Source organism: Hyaena hyaena, unplaced genomic scaffold, assembly GCF_003009895.1.
Source record: "Hyaena hyaena isolate Hyena2069 unplaced genomic scaffold, ASM300989v1 scaffold_515, whole genome shotgun sequence".
NCBI lineage: Eukaryota > Metazoa > Chordata > Mammalia > Carnivora > Hyaenidae > Hyaena > Hyaena hyaena.
In genome coordinates, this window is record NW_024081147.1 from 130,154 (window position 1) to 152,387 (window position 22,234).

Genomic DNA, 22,234 nt, shown 5'->3' on the forward strand with positions numbered 1-22,234 from the left:
TGTGCGGACACACACAGGTATCCCAAAAGGCAGAGGTGCAGGTGTTCTGAAATGCCACTGAGAGATCCAACAAGACTCTCAAACTGCTAGTTGGAGCAGACATCGTACTGGGAAGGCACTTTCAAGATCTATATGGCTACGTAATCAAGGCTGTATTAGCAGAGATCAGCGGGACGGAACAGAGAACCCAGAAACAGACCTACACAGATATGTCCAACTGAGTTTTAGCAAGGTGCAAAGTAATTCAGTGAGGAAAAATAACCTTTTCAACAAATGGTGTTGGGAAATTAGACATCGTAGGCACAAAAAATGAATTTGACCCAAGTCTCATGCCGTATCCAAAGTGAATTCAAAGGGGGGCCATGGATTTAAATTTAAGTGTAAAACATAAAACCATAAAACATTTCAAAAACTAGGAGAAAGTATTCAGAATCTAGGGCTAAGCAAAGAGCATTTAGAATTGATACCATAAAAGGAAATATTTATAAACTGAACTTCATCGAAATTAAAAACGTATGCCAGGAGGGAGAAAGACCTCATTGAATGGATAAAAGGCTTGGAGTGAGGGAGAATATTTGCAAAGCATATCTAGGATATAGAAGAAACTCTGAAAACTCAACAGTAGTTAAAAGAAAAAAACAGTAAACGAAACGAGCAATCCAATTAGAAAATGGGCAAAAAACATGAAGAGACTTTTCACCAAAGAGGAAATACAGATGGCAAAGGTCACATAAAACTATGTCCAACATCATTAGCCATTAGGGAAATGCACATTAAAACCACAACGAGGGGCGCCTGGCAGGCTCAGCCAGAAGACTCTGGGAGTCTTGATCTCGGGATTGTAAGCTTGAGCTCCACATCAGGTGCAGAGATTACTTAAAAATAAAATCTTAAAATTAATCATAACAAAATAAAACCACCATGAGAGATCACCTATCAGAATGACTAAAATAAAAAACAGTGACAACACCAAATGCTGGTGAGGATGCCGAGAAACTGGACCACACACTGATGGCTGGTGGCAGTGTTGAATGGTACAGCCCTTCTGGAAAACACTTTCCAGAGGTGCTTTCTTAAGAAGACTAAGTAGGTGGGGCACCTGGGGGGCTCAGTTGATTAATCCTCTGACTTCTCAGCTCATGGTCTCACAGTTCATGGGTGCGAGTCCTGGATCAGGCTCTCTCTGCTGTCAGCACAGAGCCCGCTTCAGCTCTGCCTCCCTCTCTCCGCCCCTCCCCCACTCTCACATGTTCTCTCTCTCTGTCTGAAAAATAAACATTAAAAAAAAAAAGCAAATGAAATATGCAACTACTGGACAACCCAGAGAAATGAAGACTTATGTTCCCACAAAACCCTCACACAAATGTTTGCAACAACTTTACTCTCAAAAGAAACCACCTGGATGTCCTGCATCTAGCGAATGGGTGAATGCCGGAACCCTGTGGTGCGGGCACACCTTGGGACACTAGCGGGCATAAAAGGGCACCAACGAAGGACATGCACAACAACCTGGACGGACCTCTGGAGAACGCTGCGGAGTGAGGAGAGTCAATCCCTAAAGGTTAATTCCATTTATGTAACAGTCTTGAAGTGACAAAATTATGGAAAGGGAGAACACAGCAGCTGCCAGGGATGAGGGATGGGTGTGGAGACAGGAGGGATGTGGCCGTAGCCCTAAAAGGTCAACATGAGGGATCCTGTGATGGAACTGTGCCACAGCTTGACTGAATCAGATCGCTATCCTGGTTACGATAACAGACTAGACTTTACCGCTGGGGAAGACGGGGTAAAGGGTACACGGGATTTCTTACAACGGCATGCGAATCTACAAGTCTCAAAACTAAAAGTTTAATTAAAAAAAATACTATACTGGGGCACCTGAGTGGCTCAGTTGGTTAAGCATCTGACTTCGGCTCGGGTCATGATCTCATGGCTAGTGGGTTTGAGCCCCGTGTTGGGCTCTGTGCTGACAGCTCAGAGCCCTGGAGCCTGCTTTGGATTCTGCCTCTCCTTCTCTCTCTGCCCCTCCCCTGCTCACACTCTGTCTCTGTCTCTCTCTCTCTCTCTCTCTCTCTCTGTCAAAAATAAATAAATATTAAAAAATTTAAAGAATACTATACTAAGATATGGAGTATGTTTCCAATTCTGTATGAAAAACGAGCTCTATCTCTTGGAAGTTAGCATGATGGAAACTTTCTCCCTCTGCTTTTCAAACTTTCTCTAGCAATCATGTGATGGTTTGACCCTATGAGAATGTTCAGAGGTCAGAAGTGTTGCAGGAGGCTTCAAGGAGGAGGTGGCATTTCTGGGAGACTCTTAAAGATTGGGCAGCATGTCAACAGGTAAAAGGGGCATCTTGGCCCAGTCCCGGGTGAAGAATGGCGGGCACCACCAAGCTGGATGGGAGGGGGTGGGACCTGGGGGGCTCCCACGGGAGCAAGTGGTGGGGCAGGTTGGGAGGCCTGTGCTCACTCTCTTCAAAGATAAATTCTGCTCTCCTTCTTCCTATAATTTTCTCTGCAGAGATGAAAGAAGCAGCTTAATAAATACTTCTAAAAGTAGAAATTAATTTTATACAGAAGCATCAATGGATTAAAGAAAGACACAGATGCCCTTCCTCACCAACCTATCAAAGCAGGGCACCTGGCGCTGCCCTTTCTTCCAGCAGCTTCCCTTGAAGACCTGGGTCAAGCTGGCCCCACAGCGCTCACCTCCCATGCTGACCTGGGAAGCCGCCTCTTCCTCCTGGGCCTGCAGGGAAAGGAGGAAGGAAGCAGGTCTAGAGCTGAGATCTGGAGAGAAGAAGGAGCGGAAGAGAGGTGCTGGGAGTCGGGAGACTTGGGGTAGCCGCCATTCATAACCCCCCAGACCTTGGTTTCCTCACATAGGTGACAGGAAGGTTGGCTCACTCATCTTCGGGATTCTTCCGGCTCGGACACTCAGTAAGCCTGAGGTCCCCAGGCCTGGGTCTGGCCACGCACACCTGACAACCTGATCCTAAGAGAGCCGTCAAATTCAGTCACTCTTTCCGACGCCCTTCCTTTGTCCTCACCACCATTTTCGTTTCCTCCACCATAAACAGCCATACGACGTGGAAGTAACATGGTCCTCTGACGATAAAACTTAACAAAGTAACTTAACTTAAGAGATGAAAGCATTTTGAAAACTCGAACCTGGGCAACAGCACACCAGCCAGAAGCAGCAGCAAACGAGCCCTGCTGAGGCCCAGGCGAGACCACGCCCAAGGAAGAGAGCATGAGGACCGCTGTGCGGTGGGTCCTTCTAGAAGACCTTAAGATGATTCCTTCTTGATTTTGACAAGAAATGGCTCCAAGTGACCATGAGTGACCAGAATTGACTATAATGGGCTCTCCCTCTGTCTTTCCAGCAAGTGTGTGAAATCAGCCATTAGTACTATTTATGGTTGTTTAACTGAACACACATACCCTCTTTCTTCCCAGACACCAACACGGTTCCATTTACAGCATAAGCACTCACAATTATGTATGCCAAATCTTCCTGCAGCTGCTGCCTTGTTCCTAATCTTCCCCAGCCTCTGAACTCTGGAGTCCCTGGCCCGGTGTTTATTCCCTTGGTTGATGTGGCTCCATTCTACTCCCATCCTTGCCTCCTGGTCTCGTCAGAACGTGAAAAGACCATTTCCCTCCAGACTCCTGTGCAGACATTGCATGGACACGCACACGCACACGCGCGGACATACACACAGATACGGACATGTGTACATGTGCATATGAACGCATGCGCGCACCCGCACACCAGACTCTACTCGTGTTTTAGTGTTTAGGAGAAAGACTTAACCAGAAGCCCTGATTCTTCCTGCTCCCACCATCATGCCATCTCACCGCATTATTAACTCAGCAGGCCGGCTCACTGGGCTCTCATTCAGGGCACTGCCCTTCTCCCTGCCTCCTGGTATCTAGCTGGAGTCTCCCTGCCTCCCTAACTCATGAAGCCAGTGAACGGAACCAGATGCTACTTATTCCTTCCGAGGTGTCTTGGGGTCCCTGCGGAGCGAACACACAGAATGCCTGCCTGTATCCTGCACATCCTGCTGGCTCCTGCCTCCCAGCGCTGACGGGGCCGGGAGTGAGGCCCTGGCTGACTCCCCCAGCAACTGCCAACAACCTGGTAGGCGTCCGAGGAGAGGCCCTGGCGTGGGGACTCTGCCCAAAGATGCTTTACACTGGTTCACTTAAGTGTAGCTTTTTCTTATAAGGAGGATTATAAAGTCTGGAAACATACATAACGTGTTATTAAACTATAGTATAATAGCAATAAGCCATTTAGCATGTTTGTACACCTATGTTTCCAGACTTTTCGGCTGCCTGATAGTTTGAATGTAATGACACACAGAGAAAACTCCTCACCCACCAGTTGAGGAAAAAGAAAGACGACTGAGTCTGTTCAGACTGCTATAACACAAATACTATGGACTGGGTGGCTTAAAGAACAAATCTTTATCTCTGATTCAGTTCTGATGGCTGGGTAACCTAAGATCATGGTGCTGGTATGATAGGAAAGGACAGGATAAAATAGACGGAGAGGGAAAGATCAGGATGCAGGGTCCCTGGGTGGGGAAAAACACATATTTTGGAACAATGCTGGGAGCTCTGACCATAGCAAAGCCCTTTGGGCGTAAGCTTCCTCTTAAAAATGTAACAGACACTCCCCCCCCCCCATCAAGTTCCCTCAGTAATTTGACCAAAGACCTCAAATAAGAGGTAGACAATGAAATGTATGACCCACAAGGAACAGCATGCCCACAGACCACCCCTCCTACAATAGAAATGAGCCAATCAGGAATGGACAACCCAGCACCTGGAGCTATAGAGCCAAAAAGGGTAGAACCTGAGAAGGAAGGAGGAGGGAGCTGGGTGGTGACCAGAACTTTATAAAATAACGTCCCTTGCCTGTAGTCCGTGGGTATTCACTTTTGAATGTCCCCTCTCTGTAAAGAGAGTTTTCCTACTATTCTTCCTTTCTAATCTTATACTCTAATAAACTTTTGTCTGCTGCTCATTTGTGAGACAGGAACTCTGGGTATTTGAGGTAAAAAATCCTACAACACTGGCAGATTGGGGTGTAGTGAGGACCCGCTTCCTGATTCACAGACTGCCATCTTCTCACTGTGTCCTCAAGTGGTAGAAGGAGCAAGGGAACTCTGGGGTCTCTTTGATAAGGGCACTAATCTCATCTACAAGGGCTCCACCTTCATAATCCAATCACCTCCCAAAGGATTCACCTCCTCATTCCACCTTATTAGGAATTAGGATTTAGCATATGAATTGGCAGGGGGTGGGGGACAAAAACATTCAGTCCCTGTAAGTAAGGAGAAGCAGTAAGAAGCAGCCATGATGTAGCCAAATCCATGAGGAAAAAAAAGAAAGAAAGAAAGAAAACCAGGGCAAATGGGAACTGGTGAACAGTAAGGTGAAGGAAATGAACCAAGAGGCAGGGACAAAAGTGCTGAGTCATTGAGTCATGATCTGGAAGACCACTGGGGTTACTTGCGGCACTTGAGAGCTGCTACTGGAAAGCTTCCACTGAACCCTGAAGGGTCACATCCTGTTTTGGCAACATAGCACACTGAACTATCACTGAGCCCTCCTCCCCCCAAACAGCTAGAATTGCTAAAGAAAACATAAAAAGCAGAAATTTATATACAGTTGGCTCACACATATACAAAAGGAAAATTCCCAAGTGTCAGAAATGCATAAGGGATTAGGGGGTAGAGGGCAGGAGGGAATGATGAGAATTCTCACACCCAGAAATAAGCCCTCAAAGCCAAGAGCCTGAGAGGATTCTTCAATTAATGCATCCAGACAACCCACTGAAGAGATGCACACCATTGAAAGTAAACTAAAAATCAGTGAGGGAGAGAACAATAAGCTTCTGCTCAAGACGATGGGTGGTGGGGGAAAAATCTCCTTTTAAGTATAAAAATATTTACACATATGCCATATGCAAATTTGATATCCATTTGACACAACCCATGTGGCACACAAGTCCACAAGCCCAAAATTAACAATTATATTTGTACCAATAATACTACTGAACCATCCGTACGTAAAAGACCAACATAAAATTTCACTAGGAGAACATTTCAACGAACTTCAGGGAACTCCCACTAAGAAGAGCTCATTAAAAAATCCACTTAAAAGAGACAGTAGATCCAACAAACACAGGGATTAGTAACACCAAGAACTCAAGATAAGGGAAGAAACTGAAAGAGGCTATGACGTTAAAATGTTTCAAAATTTAAAGAAGAAATAACAGAAGATGAGGAAAAAAGAAAGTTATGAAACAGAACAAGCAAAATTTTTAAAATTCTGATAATGAAAAGTAAACTCACTGAAACGAAAACTTAGTAGATGATGGGGCACATGGGTGGGTCAGTCAAACATCTGACCTTGGCTCAAGTCATGATCTCACAGTTGCTGAGTTCAAGCCCTGCATCTGCCTCTATGCTAACAGCTGGGAGCCTGGAGCCTGCTTCAGAATCTGTGTCTCCCTCTCTCTCTCTGCCCCTCCCCAACTCGTGCTCTGTCTCTGTCTCTCAAAAATGAATAAAAAATTTAAAAAATTAGAAAAAACTTAGTGGCTGAATAAAACAATAATTATTTTGTAAAGAAGAGAATTTATAACTTGACAAGAAATGAAAAACTTATTCAAAATATAGCACAAAGAAGTAAGAACATTTTATAAAACAAACAAGGACAGTAAGGCAAGATGGAGGCTAGAATAAGAATAGTCAACAGAAGTTCTCACATGAGACTCACAGGAATTCTGGAAGTAATACAGAGAACAGAGAAGAAACACTATTGAACATTATTCAAACACAGAACTTTTCAGACTTCATTAAAGACATAAACATTGACAATAAGCAGTGCATAAAATATAAAAATAAATCTAGATACATCTGATTGAAACTACAGAACACCAAACACAAAAAGAAAAGCATAAAAATAACCAGGAAGTAAAGACAGAAAATGAGTATTATCTGACAGCAGACCTCTTGATAGCAAAATAGAGCCAGAAGATAATGAAAATACTGTCTTCAAAGTGCTAGAATCCTATGCCTGACTAAATATCTTTCAAGGCTGAGGATGACATAAAAATATTTTTAGAAAATACCATTAACTGAAGGAAAACTACTCAAGGATATGTTAATAGGTCAACAAAAAGAAAAATGAACTCAGAAAGAAGGAAGGAGTAACACTCAAAAGGCAATGATGACAGACTGGAAAATGTGTAAATGAATCTAAAGAAACATTAACTATTACATTAGCCAACTTATGGGGAGATGGCTTTAAAAAGATGAAATTGATACTATGTAATAAAAGTATAAAAGATAGGAGTTCATTGAGTTGAAGCTTTCTAAAATGCTTATATTATTCCGGAGAAGAATGAAGATAATGATTAGTTTTAGACTAATAATTAGTTAAGTCAAATATGCATGTTAAATATATAAGAGTAATTATTAAAATAATACAATGTACAAATTCTTAAGAAAGAAAACACGAGAATTTAAAAAAATCAATCAAAGAAATCAACATAAAAAATTGAAAAAAGAAACAAAAAAAGGCATGGAGTTTAAGAGCATAAAATACAGGGATAAAAATAAATTCAAACACAACAATGACCACAATAAATGTAAATGGATTAATTTCACATTTTAAGAGATATTATCAGGTTACATTTTTAAGAAGATAGCTATAGACCATTCACAAGAAATATATCTAAAACATAACGACATAGAAAAATGGAAACACAAGAATCATCAAAAAGCTCTACCAGGCGAATATTGACCAAAAGAAAATGGTATACACGATAAAAGCAAAGTAGTCTTTATAATTAAAAAAAGGAGTAGATTAGAATAAAGAGATCATTATCAAAAGATAAAGAGAATAATTCATCATCAAAAACAGTTCTAAATCTGTATGCACTTATATTCAAAATATATAAGCAAAATTTGACAGATTACAAGAAGAAAACTTAAATACAAAATTATAACAGGTGATTTTAACATACCTTTATCCTAAATAGATATATTTAGCAGACAAAACTATAAAGATATAAAATTTTTGAACAACCACAATTAACAAATGATCAAATAAAAATTTTCCAAATTGCAGCAATCCACTAATGGACTGTAAATTAAACTTGTAACCACCATTTAAAAAACAGAACTGAATCGAATTTAAAGTATCAAAATGCATCCCATATGGCAAAGGTAAGTACTGTTTTGTGAAACCTTTTATGTTTGCATTTTGAGTGATGATACAAAATGTACTACTTGCTATGAGTTACAAAGTTTGAGTCTTCAAGCTAACAAATTTAGTCTTCACCCCAAAATTGAGGCTTACCCTTTCCTCTCAAGCACTCAAAGAAATAGCCACAAAATTTGAACCATTTTTACTAGGCACAAAAGAAATCTCAACCAAACCCAGAGAGTCAATATCATATCCTGAATGGTACTGAAAGATGTCCCAGGAGAGTGATCGGACTGCTAGTTAGTTCTCTGCAGCTTCATTCAACAATCCCTACTGTGGATGAGTAAAAGAGGCAAAGGCAGTCAAAAGATACAAATTTCCAGTTATAAAATAAATAAGTTATGGGATGTATTGTATAGCAGGATGACCATAATTAACAATACTGCATATTTGAAAGTTGCGAAGAGAGTAGGTCTTGGAAGTTGTCATCACAAGAAAAAAATTTTTGTACCTGTGTTTAGTAAATGAATGTTAACCAGTTATTTTGGTGATCATTTTGCAATATGTACAAATATTGAACTATCATGCTGTACAACCTGAAACTAATATAATGTGTGAGGTCAATTATACCTCAATAAGAAAAAGAAAATCCCAGTTGCCTGGAATGATCTAGAACATGTCCCTGTCCCTTGCAAGTGCCAACTAACTTGGCCAGTTATTACTGTGTCTAACATATAATAACATACAATAAGTACTCAAAATATTTTTGGTACAATGAAATACTGTTCAGAGGAAGCATTTGGACCATCTTTAAGAAGTTGAAACCAACCTAAGATTAACTGTTTTCAGCCAATTGAGATGTTCCATCACAGAGTTGAGTACTAGAAGAAAACTACACCCCCAAAAATACAAAAATGTTTTGAGCTTGAACAAGTGGAGGAGTATATGAGTGCTGGGTGCACAACCAGGATGTGGATAGGCACAAGGAAGCAGGAGAGCAAACTAGCTAACCAGAAGGGGTAATTCCGAATGCTTTCATATCGCCAACACTCTTTAATCATCTTATTTATCTATCAATGGAGAGAGTGACTTTTCTAAGACCCACTCTGTTAGTTCAAAGGGGATCAAAGGGCACAGATTCTTCCCATCATGCTCTGCTGCCTTTTATTCCACTCCAGGGTTTACAGTAGTGGAGTGGGAACTCCAGCTGGGAGACAGGGATGGTCTCCAGCAGGAAGGGTCCTCTGTGTCACGCTAACGAGTTAGACAATTGGGAGCCGGAGCAAGTTTGTGTGTTTAAGCAGAGTCACACTGTCAGATTTAGGGGAACATAGAAGATAAAACAGAGAAGGGAGAAACCACAAGTAGTACCTGCCTTTAATGTGTTGATTGCATAGAGTCAGCCCTCAAATAGTCACTTAAGAGAAGACTGGTCAAAGTATGGATAGAACAGAGAGTCTAAAAATTTTCCTAAGACAGCAAAAGGGGAAGAGCAGAACCTGAAGCCAAAACAGGCGACCTCAGTGTGAGCAGTAAGAGAGGTTAAGGATAATTGCCATTGCTTAAGCCTGAGTGACAGGACAGTGGTGCCATTAACACAAATGGGAAAGACGGAGAGGATTCAGGTGGGGATGAGGGTGGCAAGTCTGTTTCTGGATACGCTAGGAGAAATCCATCTTGGGGACGTCCACCAGGTAGCTGAAAAGGGAGTCTAAATCTTTAGAGAGAAGCCCCGGCGGCAGCTACAGAGCAGAAGGGGCACAGAGATGAGCTGTTTCACCATCCTCTGAGGCTGAGGGGACACGGGGTGCACAGTCCTTCACAACTACTTCTGTCCCTTAGAGATACATGAAACGCATGAACTCTCCTGGCCTTTTCCAGAACGTGACTTATCCATTTATGAAATTTCAGAGGTGAAATTTAATAGCGAGCAAAACTCAAGATTGAGAAAATGGTATCCTCACCTGAGAGCAAAGCTCATGGCGTATTCTGTTCTGGCATCGGTAAAAGTACCCATTCATAGAGACTACAGCTGGCACTTCGCAATAAATATCTCCTCCACCACCTCTGGACCTTGGATTGCCTGGTCTCGTCATTCGCTGCCTCCAGCACAGTCTACCGCATCTACCCTCCTCAGACTCCCATCAGTTCTTCCGATTCATTTAGAGGTCTAGTTAGTCGGACGAGCCTGACTGCAACTTGGAGGTAAAATACTGATGGCATCCCAATCGAGCAATCTCTGTGAGTAATTTTAACCCATAGTGGAAGGGAGAGGCTGGCCCTGGCACCTCCTCTGCATGCATCCAATCTGAGCCAACATCACGGGTGTCTGAAGACCCTCGCCTCACCCTTGCCTGGCTTTGAATGTCAGCAATCATTTCTTCTCCCTCAGGAGCGGTTTGTGACCTGATGCCAAGTCCTAGACAAATCCACTGATGTGTGCAAGAGAAGCTTTGTTTGCTTTAAATATATTTGTTTTTTTTTTTTTACGTGTATATATAACTTTTATACTTGTAGGTAAGCATACACACTTATAAAGCTTGTAAAATATACTTCTAAGATGTTTTCTATATCCTCAAGGTAAGGCTCAAACTGGAAATTTTGAGGAAAGAAACTATTATGACAAACCTTCCAGCAAACTTAGGTCAAAGGAGAAAGAAAGGAGAAAGAAAGGCACCTGGGTGCCTCAGTCGGTTGAGCATCTGACTCTTGGACTCTTGATTTCAGCTCAGGTCATGATCTCGTGGTTCGTGGGGCCAAGCCTAGCATCGGGCTCTGCACCAGTGCAGAGCCGGCTTGGGATTCTCTCTCTCTCTTCCCCAATCTCTGCCCCTCCCTTGCTTTCCATCTCTCTCTCTCAAAAATAAACTTTAAAAAAAAGGAGAAAGAAGGAAGTAAATTACTAGTAGAGGTAGGAGGCCCAGAAGGAGAGGAGAAATTCCCCCAGTTATAGGGGTAGGTGTATGTGTAGGTTAAGAAGCAAGGGTTACCCATGAAGAAAGAAGGTTCTCAGATTCTACCTCCTCCACTGTGAAGCTCACTGCGTCCCTAGGTAAGCTGTGGTCACCATAGCTCCTCATTCTTGCCCTTCATTCACCCCCCACCTTGTGATCCCCTGATGCTGCCACTGCCTAAGTGTGAGGCAGTGTTCTCGGCACAGGGACCCCACAGTGAACTACACAGACAAATCCTCTTCCCACACAGCTCAAGTCCTGTAGGCACATTAGTGAAGGTGCCAAAGAAATAAAATCCACAGGGGTGCCTGGGTGGCTTAGTCGGTTAAGCGTCCGACTTTCGCTTAGGTCATGATCTCACGGTTCGTGGGTTCGGGCCCCGCGTCGAGCTCTGTGCTGACTGCCAGCTCAGAGCCTGGAGCCTGTTTCAGTCTGTGACTCCCTCTCTCTCTGACCCTCCCCTGCTCACGTTCTCTCTCTCTCGCTCTCTCTCCTAGAAAGAAATAAAACATTTAAAATAATAATAATAATAATAATAATAATAAAGAAATAAAATCCACAATGTTTTCAGACGAGTGCTGGCAATATACAAGTAATTGACCCAAATCTATAATGTGTCAGATGGGAAGCCAGATGGGGATGGCCAGGGAGGGGGGGGGCAACTTGAACACGCAAGTATAGAGGGGAAGGTGGCTGAGGTGAGATGTCAGCAGGTGAGGGACTGAGTCCCAGGGGTGTGGATCTCTGGAGAAAGAGTGCTGGCCACCGCCCCTCACTCCCAGACTTGAAGAACAGCAGGGCACCTGAGCGGCTGTGAGGGGAAGGGGGTGGGGAAGCAGAAAGATGGCCACACCAGCTCCTTTGCTGTGATGTATTTGTTTTGCTATCCACATGTCAAGTTGAACTGTAAACATCTTGGTAGCAGAAGCTGTTCTGTCATTTTCATAGCTGCAGCCCCCGGGGCCTGGTACAGAGCCAGGATTAAGTGTGGCCAGGTGGACACCTGGACGGATGAAGACTGATTTTGTAAATCAGGAAACTTCTCCAAAGAGAAAATGAACTAAGTGAGGCTATTAACAGGTAATAATGCTGATTTTAGCCATCACCGTAAAGCCTTAACCAATAGCTTTTAACTCCATCAATACGCAGGATACCTTCCAAGGAAATATGCAACTTTAATTTTTTTTTTTTCTGAGAAAGAGAGACAGCATGAGCAGGGGAGGGTCAGAGAGCGAGGGAGACCTAGAACCTGAAACAGGCTCCAGGCTCTGAGCTAGCTGTCAGCACAGAGACCTACACGGAGCTCAAACCCACGAACCATGAGATCATGACCTGGGCCGAAGTCGGACGCTTAACTGACTGAGCCACCCAGGCACCCCCAAAAATATGCAACTTTAATCTTATAATGGAAGCCAACAACAAAACAGGATTTGCAGTACTGTATGCAAAGGAAATATACATATGTATATACATATAGACATATACATACACACATACTCATTTTCTAGATCGCTGTGCTAGAATACATTCACTCCCTAAAATAAAAAGAAAAAAACCTATATTTAAACCATGCTGGCTAAGTAATAGCTATAGGGGGCATACACCTATTATTTGTTTACACAGCTTTAATAGACAACCATAACATATTTTCCAGCTTATTGGAAAAGAAGACTCGAGAAAAAAAGCTACTGCTTAATTTTATATTCTAGTAATAATATACTCCATTTGGACCCATAAGAGAAATTAATGGCCAGCTCATCTGAATGGAAATTATATATATATATATATAAATAGCTTTAGACCACGGTTCACCAAGCCTTTTCTGTAGAGGGCCAGCCAGCAAATATTTTAGGCTTTGCGAGCAACATACTGTCTTTGTCACAGTCTTCCTTGCTTTGTTAGGTTTATTTTTGTGTGGTTGTTGTTGTTTTACAAGGCTATGAAAAATGTAAAAACCATTCTCAGTTTCTGGGCCATACATATAAATCATAGTTCACCGAATGGGACACCTGGCGTCCCAAACCCCTAACAATTAAACCCACGAAAGAAAGCCCCATACATTTTGGGATTACCTCTTTCAGTCTCTCCAGCTCATTTTGGAGGGCCTGCTTGGATATTTCTACTTCAATCATCTGCTGTCGGAGACTTTCGTTTTCATCCTCAGCTTTAGCACGCTTTTCCTCCACGGTTTCAAGTTCATGGTGCAATCTGACAGACACATCTTTGGCTACCTGTATCAACCAACAGAGATAGTCATCAGAAGGTGAAGCTTCTGTGTGCCAAAGGCACATTCGAACAACTTTAGAAGCAGAATCATTAAGTGATACGATATCACAGTAAAGGGCGAAGACCCTGACAATATTAACAAGCCTATCTTTAAAGGAGGAGGGTATTAGTTTCAAACATGAAATCCACATTACGAGCAAGGATACAACCTTTATCTGGATTAAAAGGCTGCCGTGAATAGCCCTACCTCCTTACAGAGTATCACCAAGAATGCCAACTCTGCCCAGGCACACATGCTTTAATGATAAACTAGAAATAATAATAATAATAACCAACCAATCAATCAATATTTCTGTTCCCTAAGACAATATCAAACCGACCTGCTAAAAAAAAAAAAATCAAAATAATTCTGTAAGATGATACAGTCAAGTTTTAAATTGTCTACTAAAGTAAAATATCTGAATGTTGAAAGTGCTTAAACGTTTTTACCTTTCAAAAGGAAACCAGGAAAGAGATTTTGCAAAAGAAATATAAATCACCTTTACATCCCACTGAATGACATTTTGTTAGTGGTTTATAGATTTGATAGAATTACAAAGATTCTTTTCCTGTTATCATAATGAAAGGCGAAATGAGATTTCATAAGTGCTCCCATAATGAGGAGGACATTATGCATAATTCATCTCTTGATAAATGATTTGATAATCACAGCACAGGAGAAGCCACACTACCCATGGAGAGAGCAAATGGTAGAAAGTCTGGAATTTCTTCACCTCATTCCCACTTCTGCCAGTGGTTCTCAAAAACACCTTAGACAATTAGCTTTAGACAATTAGTGATGATCCTATTTCTCCTTCCGTTAAATCAAACCTCTACACTTGGGGGGCGCCTGGGTGGCTTAGTCGGTTAAGCGTCTGACTTTCGCTTAGGTCATGATCTCGCAGTTCGTGGGTTTGAGCCCCGCGTCGGGCTCTGTGCTGACTGCCAGCTCAGAGCCTGGAGCCTGTTTCAGAGTCTGTGTCTCCCTCTCTCTCTGACCCTCCCCTGCTCACGCTGTCTCTCTCTCTCTCTCCTAGAAATAAATAAAACATTAAAAAAAAAATTAAAAAAAAAAAAAAACCTCTACACTTGGGTTATGGTCAGTCATTTCAGGTTCTCTGCATTCTAGAAACTTAAGTAACAATAAAAACGTTAAGAGATTACAGTCAACCTTTATGAGTGGCCTTTGACCATCACTGAATTGATAATCAATAGATATTTTTTTTTAATGTCCCAGATCTTTAGAGGGCATTTCTGTATAATTCTACACAACTGTCAGACTAAGTGGCAGATATTAATTCTTTTATTTATTTTTTAATTGTAGACCCCTTACTATGATTTCTTTTTCTTAGGTTTTGAGATTCCAGTTCATATGACAGGTTTAAATCTTGGGCTGTCAAAGCCACATGATTACATATACCCTATAAGCCACAAGGGGAAGGAAGAATGTTTATGCTGAAAGCTTAACATTGAGAGAAAAACACCACCAGGACATCAGGACCCTGTGTGAGCGGGTCTGAGGGCTGCAGTCTCAGACTGGTGATCCTGCCCCCACCCCTGCAGCTCCTTCAGGGAATAAGTACATCCCCCCCCCCCACACACACACACCCCTCATCAGCTCACTCACCTTTAAATCCTGCTCCAGACTCCGGATGAGCTCGCCATCCACCTGACCAGTCTCAGCCACTTTCAGGCTCTTCTGCTCTGCTTTCCTGAGGCGGTACTGCAGGATTCGGCAGTTTTTATTAGCACGGTCCAGCTCTCGCCGAAGCTCCTGCAGCTGGTAAACATCTTCCTCTAAGTAACTGTCTCTCATCTCTTCCATCTCAGCACGGAGTTCATCCAGTTCATCCTGCACAAGCCAGATGGAGTTGATTTATAAGCCACCAGAACAAGGATGGTGTCTCCCGTCTCCCTGTGCTCAGCCAGCAATACTAAATATTAACCACCTGTACACTCACCCACCAGCCTAGGGCCACACCTGTGTGACAGGACCTCTGGAAACGGTCACATGAGACAATATCCTCAGATGTCTGTTCAAATCTCATGGATCCAGAAACTACAAACCAGGATGGATTATTCACTGCAGCCTGACAGCATTTATTCCACTCCAAATATTTTCTTACATAATCATAATCTTAAATGAAATCAGCTCTGTAGATAACTAAACCTGTAGGTTCAAACCAAATGTTGACCTAAACCTGTATCTCTAAGGCACCATCTAGGTATAAAGAGGAGGTGGACAGAGCCCGCCTTCAAAGGACATACACTTTAGTAGGGTCATAACTGAATTGCCCTGGAATTATAACATATCTGCAAATGTCTCCTAAAACCTCTGTACCACGATACAAATCTCAGCACTCACTATGCAACTCAATTTCAAAGATACGACCTTTTGCATGAGTCAAATACACATTGGGTTTGGGTGTTTCCATTCACTGGGGCTTTATTTCCTATCTCCACTTGATTCTGGCATCAGCATGAATACACTGTGGGTTCAGGAGAAACCCAGGAGGGGTCTCTCGCCCTCCTCTTTCCCTCCCATTCCACAGCCATTCCAAGGCTGTCAGCCCAACAGCCACATACATGCAGGGTGCAATCTTACCTGCAGTGGCTGCACACCGCAGCTAGTCCCTGCCTTCATCCCACCCAAGGGAGCGGCTGCACACACAGACAAGTCTTGTGGGGCTCCCTGCCTCCCCGTTAGCCCATTCTCCACCCAGAGTTATGCTTAACTAAGGAACTCAGACCATATCCCTCAAACCCTCCAAGGGATTTCTAATGCACTGAGAAAATTCCTCAAAGTCCTCCCCAAGGCCTCTGAGCTCCTCCTTCTTCCCTGCCACACTGCTGACCTCACAGGGTCAGGTCTCCTGGCCCTCTCCTTAAAATGTTCCTCCCCAGCTTTTACAGAGCTCACTGTCACATAATCCAGAAGGTGCACACACAGTGCCTTCCCTGACCACCCACCTCCATGGGGTCTCTAATCCCTTGCCTTCCCTATTTTCTCCCCATCTCTTACCACCCCCGGCTAAAGGTTATTTGTGCTTCTTCCTATTCCCGTCTGTTGCCCATATTGAAATGTAAGCTCTAGGAGGGCAGACCCCTTGGGCGTCTGCTCCTCTGCATTCATAGAGCCCAGAGTGGTGTGAGCCACGCAGTAGGCCCTCAATAAGTATTTGTGGGATGAATACACATAAACATCGGTCAATATCGACAAAGACCAAATTGTAAAGATGACCAAACTGTAACGTAAATGCACCGTTGCGTCGTTCCAGTCTTGTAACTCAATTAGGAAAAATTCCTCCAAGACCCACACATGTAGCTGCAATATGCAAGACAGAAATTCTATTGAAATATTACAAAAGATTTTAATGAGGAGTAATTTGGAGGGTGGGAGATTAAGAAAAGCATTCTAGGAATTTTCTTTATTAGTTTGGTAACTGACGGTTTAAATGCCTCCAGACTAGGAGGCATTTGTTTTGTTCAATTAACACTGAGGGTCAATGGAAAAAACTCTCCGTGGCGTGGACACCCTAAGTTGTCAGATCTTGTCCTGCTATTCAGTTTGTTCCTCGATTCTCTCCGCCTTCACGAATCCTGCATTTGTCCTTAAAAGCAGGGATTTACTTACAATAAAGAACAAGAGTTTCCCAACATCAAAGCCTCAAGTGGGCAAGAAATTGACCAGAAGGGAATCTCCTGAAGTGTATTTGATCCTAGAAAAGACTAAGTGTGAGCGTAACAAATAAATTGGGAATCTTTATGGAAAAATACAAATTGGCACAGACGGGTAAAGACAGTTGTTCAACCAGCCTCAATCATATGCGGTGGTCTACTGGAAAGAGCACAGAAGTGGCATCTCATTCCCGCAAACTCCAGCCTGTAGATTCTCCCCAATCTGCCCACGCTACCTAAGAGAATGACCTATGCAACCGACCATGACTCCAAATGGAGCTTGTCCGAACGGACTAGCAAGAAGAACAGATGTTAAAGAAGGAAGCTTTACCACTTCCCAGTGGTCACATGAAAAAAATGTCTTTTCTTCTCTGCTTCTGAGTATTCTTACAACATTTCTACAGCAACAATCACAACCTCACTAAAAGTATAGAATGTTCTAATGTGTCTTAAGAAAGGTAAATCCTAACATTGAAAATGTTGTGAAGTATAAGCAAGTTTTTTTTTTCTTTTTTCTTTCATGGAGATCTCTTCTTGTAAGTCCTATTCTCAGTTGGAAAATTTGCTGGGAGCTCATGGACCAAGCACAGAAGCCAGTCAGTTCATCGTACACATGTGAACAGGATGGACAGACAGGCTGGGCTCCTGAGGGAAGGGAGAACACAGCTCTTTCAGGAAGGTCCTTGCCAACCTCCAGCAAAGAAGAAGTTGGCAGACTGATGCCCGATCTCTATGCTGAGGCTGTGATGCCACTGTGTGCCCCTGACCCAACCCATGCTGGAGGAGACCAACTGTAGACTGCGAGCTTTAAAACAGGCCTTGTGGATATCAATCTTCTAGTAAAGATTAGGTGATTGGTCCTGAATCTTCAAAATCAAGGTCAAGATTTCCTCAGGTTTCACCATGTATATGAAAGATCTGACTTTCAGAAAGAGCCTGTTCTCTACACTTGTTTCTGAGAACAGTTAAAAGTTCATTGTTTCATTGGGTGACTAGGAGAAAAACAGTTCAGTATAAGCAATAATCACTACATGTATATGTATACATACAAATATTCAGTAACTGTGGCCATTCTGTTCATGGAAAGAACTGTCAGTTATTGCTTTTCCTTCTAGAAAGCTTCTATAAAAGTCAAGTCATTAATGTCTGAAATTACCTGTTACTCAAACAAAAGTGTTTAAAGTGTGATACAGCCATGAGAAAACAGAGGATACAACTTCTTGGTATAAAACTGTTCTCTAGTTTTCAGATTTTGTACCGGGCGGGGGCGGAAGGGGGAGGTTCATCGACCCTACTATCTCAAATGCTGGATGTTATACAGATTCATAAACAACCACTACAAGCCTAACACCACACACACACACACACACACACACACACACACGTGTTTAAGGGCTAGATGAACCACACCTCCAAATCATTCCAGAGGCCATATATAAACAGCTAACATTTTTTAGCATAAAGAATCACCAACATTAGTTGCACTGAAAAGAAAATTAGAGAGAGACTATAATTGCATGTATCTGAATCATCGCTTTTATAACCCATATTTTATCTAAATAAATATTTGTAGAACATAAGACGTACTTTTTTCAGTATTTTCCCTACATTACATCTAACCCTGCCAGGAACATATTACCCCATTTCATAGACAAGGAGAGCAAACCCATGCTGGTTAATCTGCAAAGCCTCATAGCTAATAAATAGAAGCTAGACTACAAGCCCGCATGCTCTTTCCAGTAAATACTATAAATTATTTGCAATAACTGGGACAAATGGAACAATAATAAGCCTTAAATCATACTTGTAAAAGGCCGCCATAGGTGTGAAATAATAAAGCAAGTGCACATTTTTAGATCTCGACAATTGTCAATGACACCCATTATCTCAACTGGTCTTCAAAAATAACAACAACAACAATAACACCGCAATGTGCAGCAAAGACATTAATACTCCCATTTTTAAAATGAGGAAATTGAGATTCTAAACATTTAAATGGCTTTCCAACGGCAGTCTATTGCAGACATGGGACCAAAGCCAGGGTTTCAACTCTTTTCATAGAGCCTTGAAAAAAAGCAGTTTTCAGGTTCAGTGAAAAGAAGTTACAAGTTGGGGCGCCTGGGTGGCTTAGTCGGTTAAGCGTCCGACTTTCGCTTACGTCATGATCTCGTGGTTCGTGGGTTCGAGCCCCGAGTCAGACTCTGTGCTGACTGCCAGCTCAGAGCCTGGAGCCTGTTTCAGAGTCTGTGACTCCCTCTCTCTCTGACCCTCCCCTGCTCACGCTGTCTCTCTCTCTCTCCTAGAAATAAAAAATAAATAAATTAAAATATATTAAAATAAATTTAAAAAAAAGAAAAGAAGTTACAAGAAAAGCAAATTATAAACCATGTAAGCTGGCAGCAGACATGTGAAAACCAAAAACTGTGATTATTCCGAGTAGGGTCATGATGAATAGCGAGTTTCAAGCTGCCATTACATTAATTTTCTGACAGCATGCCCTAAATTAGAATACACTGTATTACAGAATCTAAAAAATGTCTGCCATTTAAATGGTTAAGAAAACCAAATCAAGCAGAACATACAATGTCTCTGGCAAATATAATTTAGACATAGTAAGTAAAAGTAGAAAATTGCTGCTGTTGTTTTTTTTCAACACAGAAACTGAGAAAAAACTTGCCCTTAATCAAGTTTTATATTGAATTAACATCAGGTCTGTTGCATACTTCACTCTTAGATCATTACCTCACTGAAAAGCTAATTTAGTTTTCATTAAATCTATTTTTCAAATTTCATATATAAAATGAAATCCTGGAGTCATGTAAAGCTCCCCAACTACTCCCCTTTGCCTGCAGATTAGAGATCGAGCCTTATTATATACATCAAATTAGAGAAATAATGAGGTACCATGTGTGCACTAGAGTAAACCAAGATTAAATGAAACATTTCAGTGAAAACAGTTTCACCCACAAATAAAAAAGGAAAATACAGTGGATAGTGAATCCACTGTATCTGAACTTCAAGGTTGCAAACTCTTGATCATACTGATAGTTTTATTCAACTCTTCACCTCCTTTAAACAACCCAAAATCATAACTAGTTCTACATTAATATCTTAATAATGCTTCTTTAAACAGACCCCAATTTGGAGAGGGGAGCAGTCATCTGGCTATTGTTGCAATAATTCCATCTTCTGGGAGTTACAGACAGAAACTATTGTCTGTTGTAATATACAAATAATCCACCTCATTTCCCTGCGGACAATGAAAATGTTCTCTGCACAGTCCCAGCTGTAGCTAAGAAGGCACAGGGGCCGCTACCATTGTTTACAAAGTGACAGTTCACCCAGCAGCTGATGGGCTCTGTTTGTCCCGGTCTACATTATCTTGCCACCTAAGATGATCACAGCCGCGCTTTAGCCGGCTGAATAAAGAGTGGGCGTGGAAAGGGGAATGTCAGGAAAGAATAGGAACACTGTCCACATTAACCCTTCCAAAAGAAAGGGAGAGAAGGAGCTCAACTCTTTAGCCATTCAGAACTGCTGGGCCGAGCACCTGGCATCCAAGCAGCCCAGTTTAACAAACCATTTCAGAGCTTGAAACTTAAAAGACTACTTCAGGTGAGAAACAGGCTGGTAAGGCTGGATCAGAGGGGATACGCTGCAGCCTATAAAATAAAAAATGACCTCACCAATCATCACCTTTAGGGAATCACTCCCTAAAGGATCGGATCTCAAAGGATCGGATGTTGCCCACCCTAGTAGCTAGCAGTGACTTTTGTTTTAACCAGAAATAGTTCTTAGGGAATAACAGAGAAAGCAGAGCACAAATAAGCAGGCCTTCCCCCCACCCGCCTGCATCCATCCTGCAGGGCACTGCCACTTTTGGAGAACACTATTTGTGCACGCACGGAGGGGGCGTTGTGAGCTCATCACCAGTAATTCCAAAAGCGCTTCTGGGGCGCCTGGGTGGCTCAGTTGGTTAAACGTCAGACTCTGGCGCAGGTCATGATCTCACAGCTCCACCTTTGGCTCTGTGCCGACAGCTTGGAGCCTGGAGCCTGTTTCAGATTCTGTGTCTCCCTCTCTCTCTGTCCCTCCCCCACTTACGCTCTCTCTCTCTCTCAAAAATAAACATTTAAAAAATTTTTTGAAAAAGAAAAGCATTTTCAAAATAGGTCAATAAACTCACACTGATTAAATCCTCCTGAAAAGCCTGTGGAAACAGAGAACATAATTAATATGTTCACAATGAGCACTGAGGCTGGTCCGATTGTCTCAGAGCGCTTGAGCAAAACACGGCGGTGGCAGGCAGGCAGGCAGAAAGGAACACACCAACTGCGTTTTGTGGATGCTTTCAGCACCGAGAAACATGCCTGGGTTCAGTGTGAAAATGAAGCAAAGGCCTTTGGACAGGTGAATTCAACTGCTCACCTTAATTTCTGAAGACTTCCAAATATATCCAAGTTCATCAGGGGTAAAGGGACAAGCCTGCTTTCCTGACTGTGTGTTCACGCAAAAAGCCAGCCACCTGGATTAATCGTGCAGCTTTCATTTAGTTAACTGGGTGCCCTCTGATCAAGAAGAGAAAGCAGGGTCCGGGACGCTCCCAAACAGCCCCACACTGCTCAACCAAAGGTATATACTTCTCTCTTGACGTCTATTTTTAAAAATACAGCAGTGTGGCTAAAAGCAGAGAGAATTCCACTTGAACTTCTCCATCAGTAAGCCATCGCCCTATGGGTTTGCAGGCCTGTTTCTGCTTGATTACCCCTTTGGTCACTCTAGCCCAGAAGTGTGACAGTCTTGTGCAGTACTGGTGACAGAACTGACTTGGGAAAGAATGGGGCACTGAACATGGTTCACAGTCCTCCAGAAACCAACGTCAAGTTTCTAGGCCAAGCCTCTTCTTGTTAGGTACCATCTGAATAGAGGGATGCTCTGTCTCACCACAAGAGTTCTGTGCAACAAATCGTTAAGAAAGCAGATCAAGGATGCACACCGATCTACCGTGAGAAAAAAGTACCAATGAGCAACGAGAGCGACGTTTGATTTAGAAGGCGCGCGCTCCCCACACCCCGTGCCAAGGCAAGCCTCCTGCCTCTGCCC

The 22,234-nt window shown here is 42.6% G+C and overlaps 1 protein-coding gene across 4 annotated transcripts in view; it reads right to left on the reverse strand.

Annotated features, from left to right (window-relative positions):
- Nucleotides 1–22,234, reverse strand: part of MTCL1 (microtubule crosslinking factor 1) — a 126,405-nt gene that overhangs the window by 100,328 nt on the left and 3,843 nt on the right. For all 4 annotated transcript variants that reach the window (XM_039255232.1, XM_039255231.1, XM_039255233.1 and 1 more), the window contains exons 2-3: nucleotides 15,081–15,305; nucleotides 13,261–13,419 (exon numbers count right to left, since the gene is read on the reverse strand). In XM_039255232.1, the coding sequence (XP_039111163.1) occupies nucleotides 13,261–13,419; nucleotides 15,081–15,305 (384 nt within the window). The remainder of the gene's footprint in view (nucleotides 1–13,260; nucleotides 13,420–15,080; nucleotides 15,306–22,234) is intronic.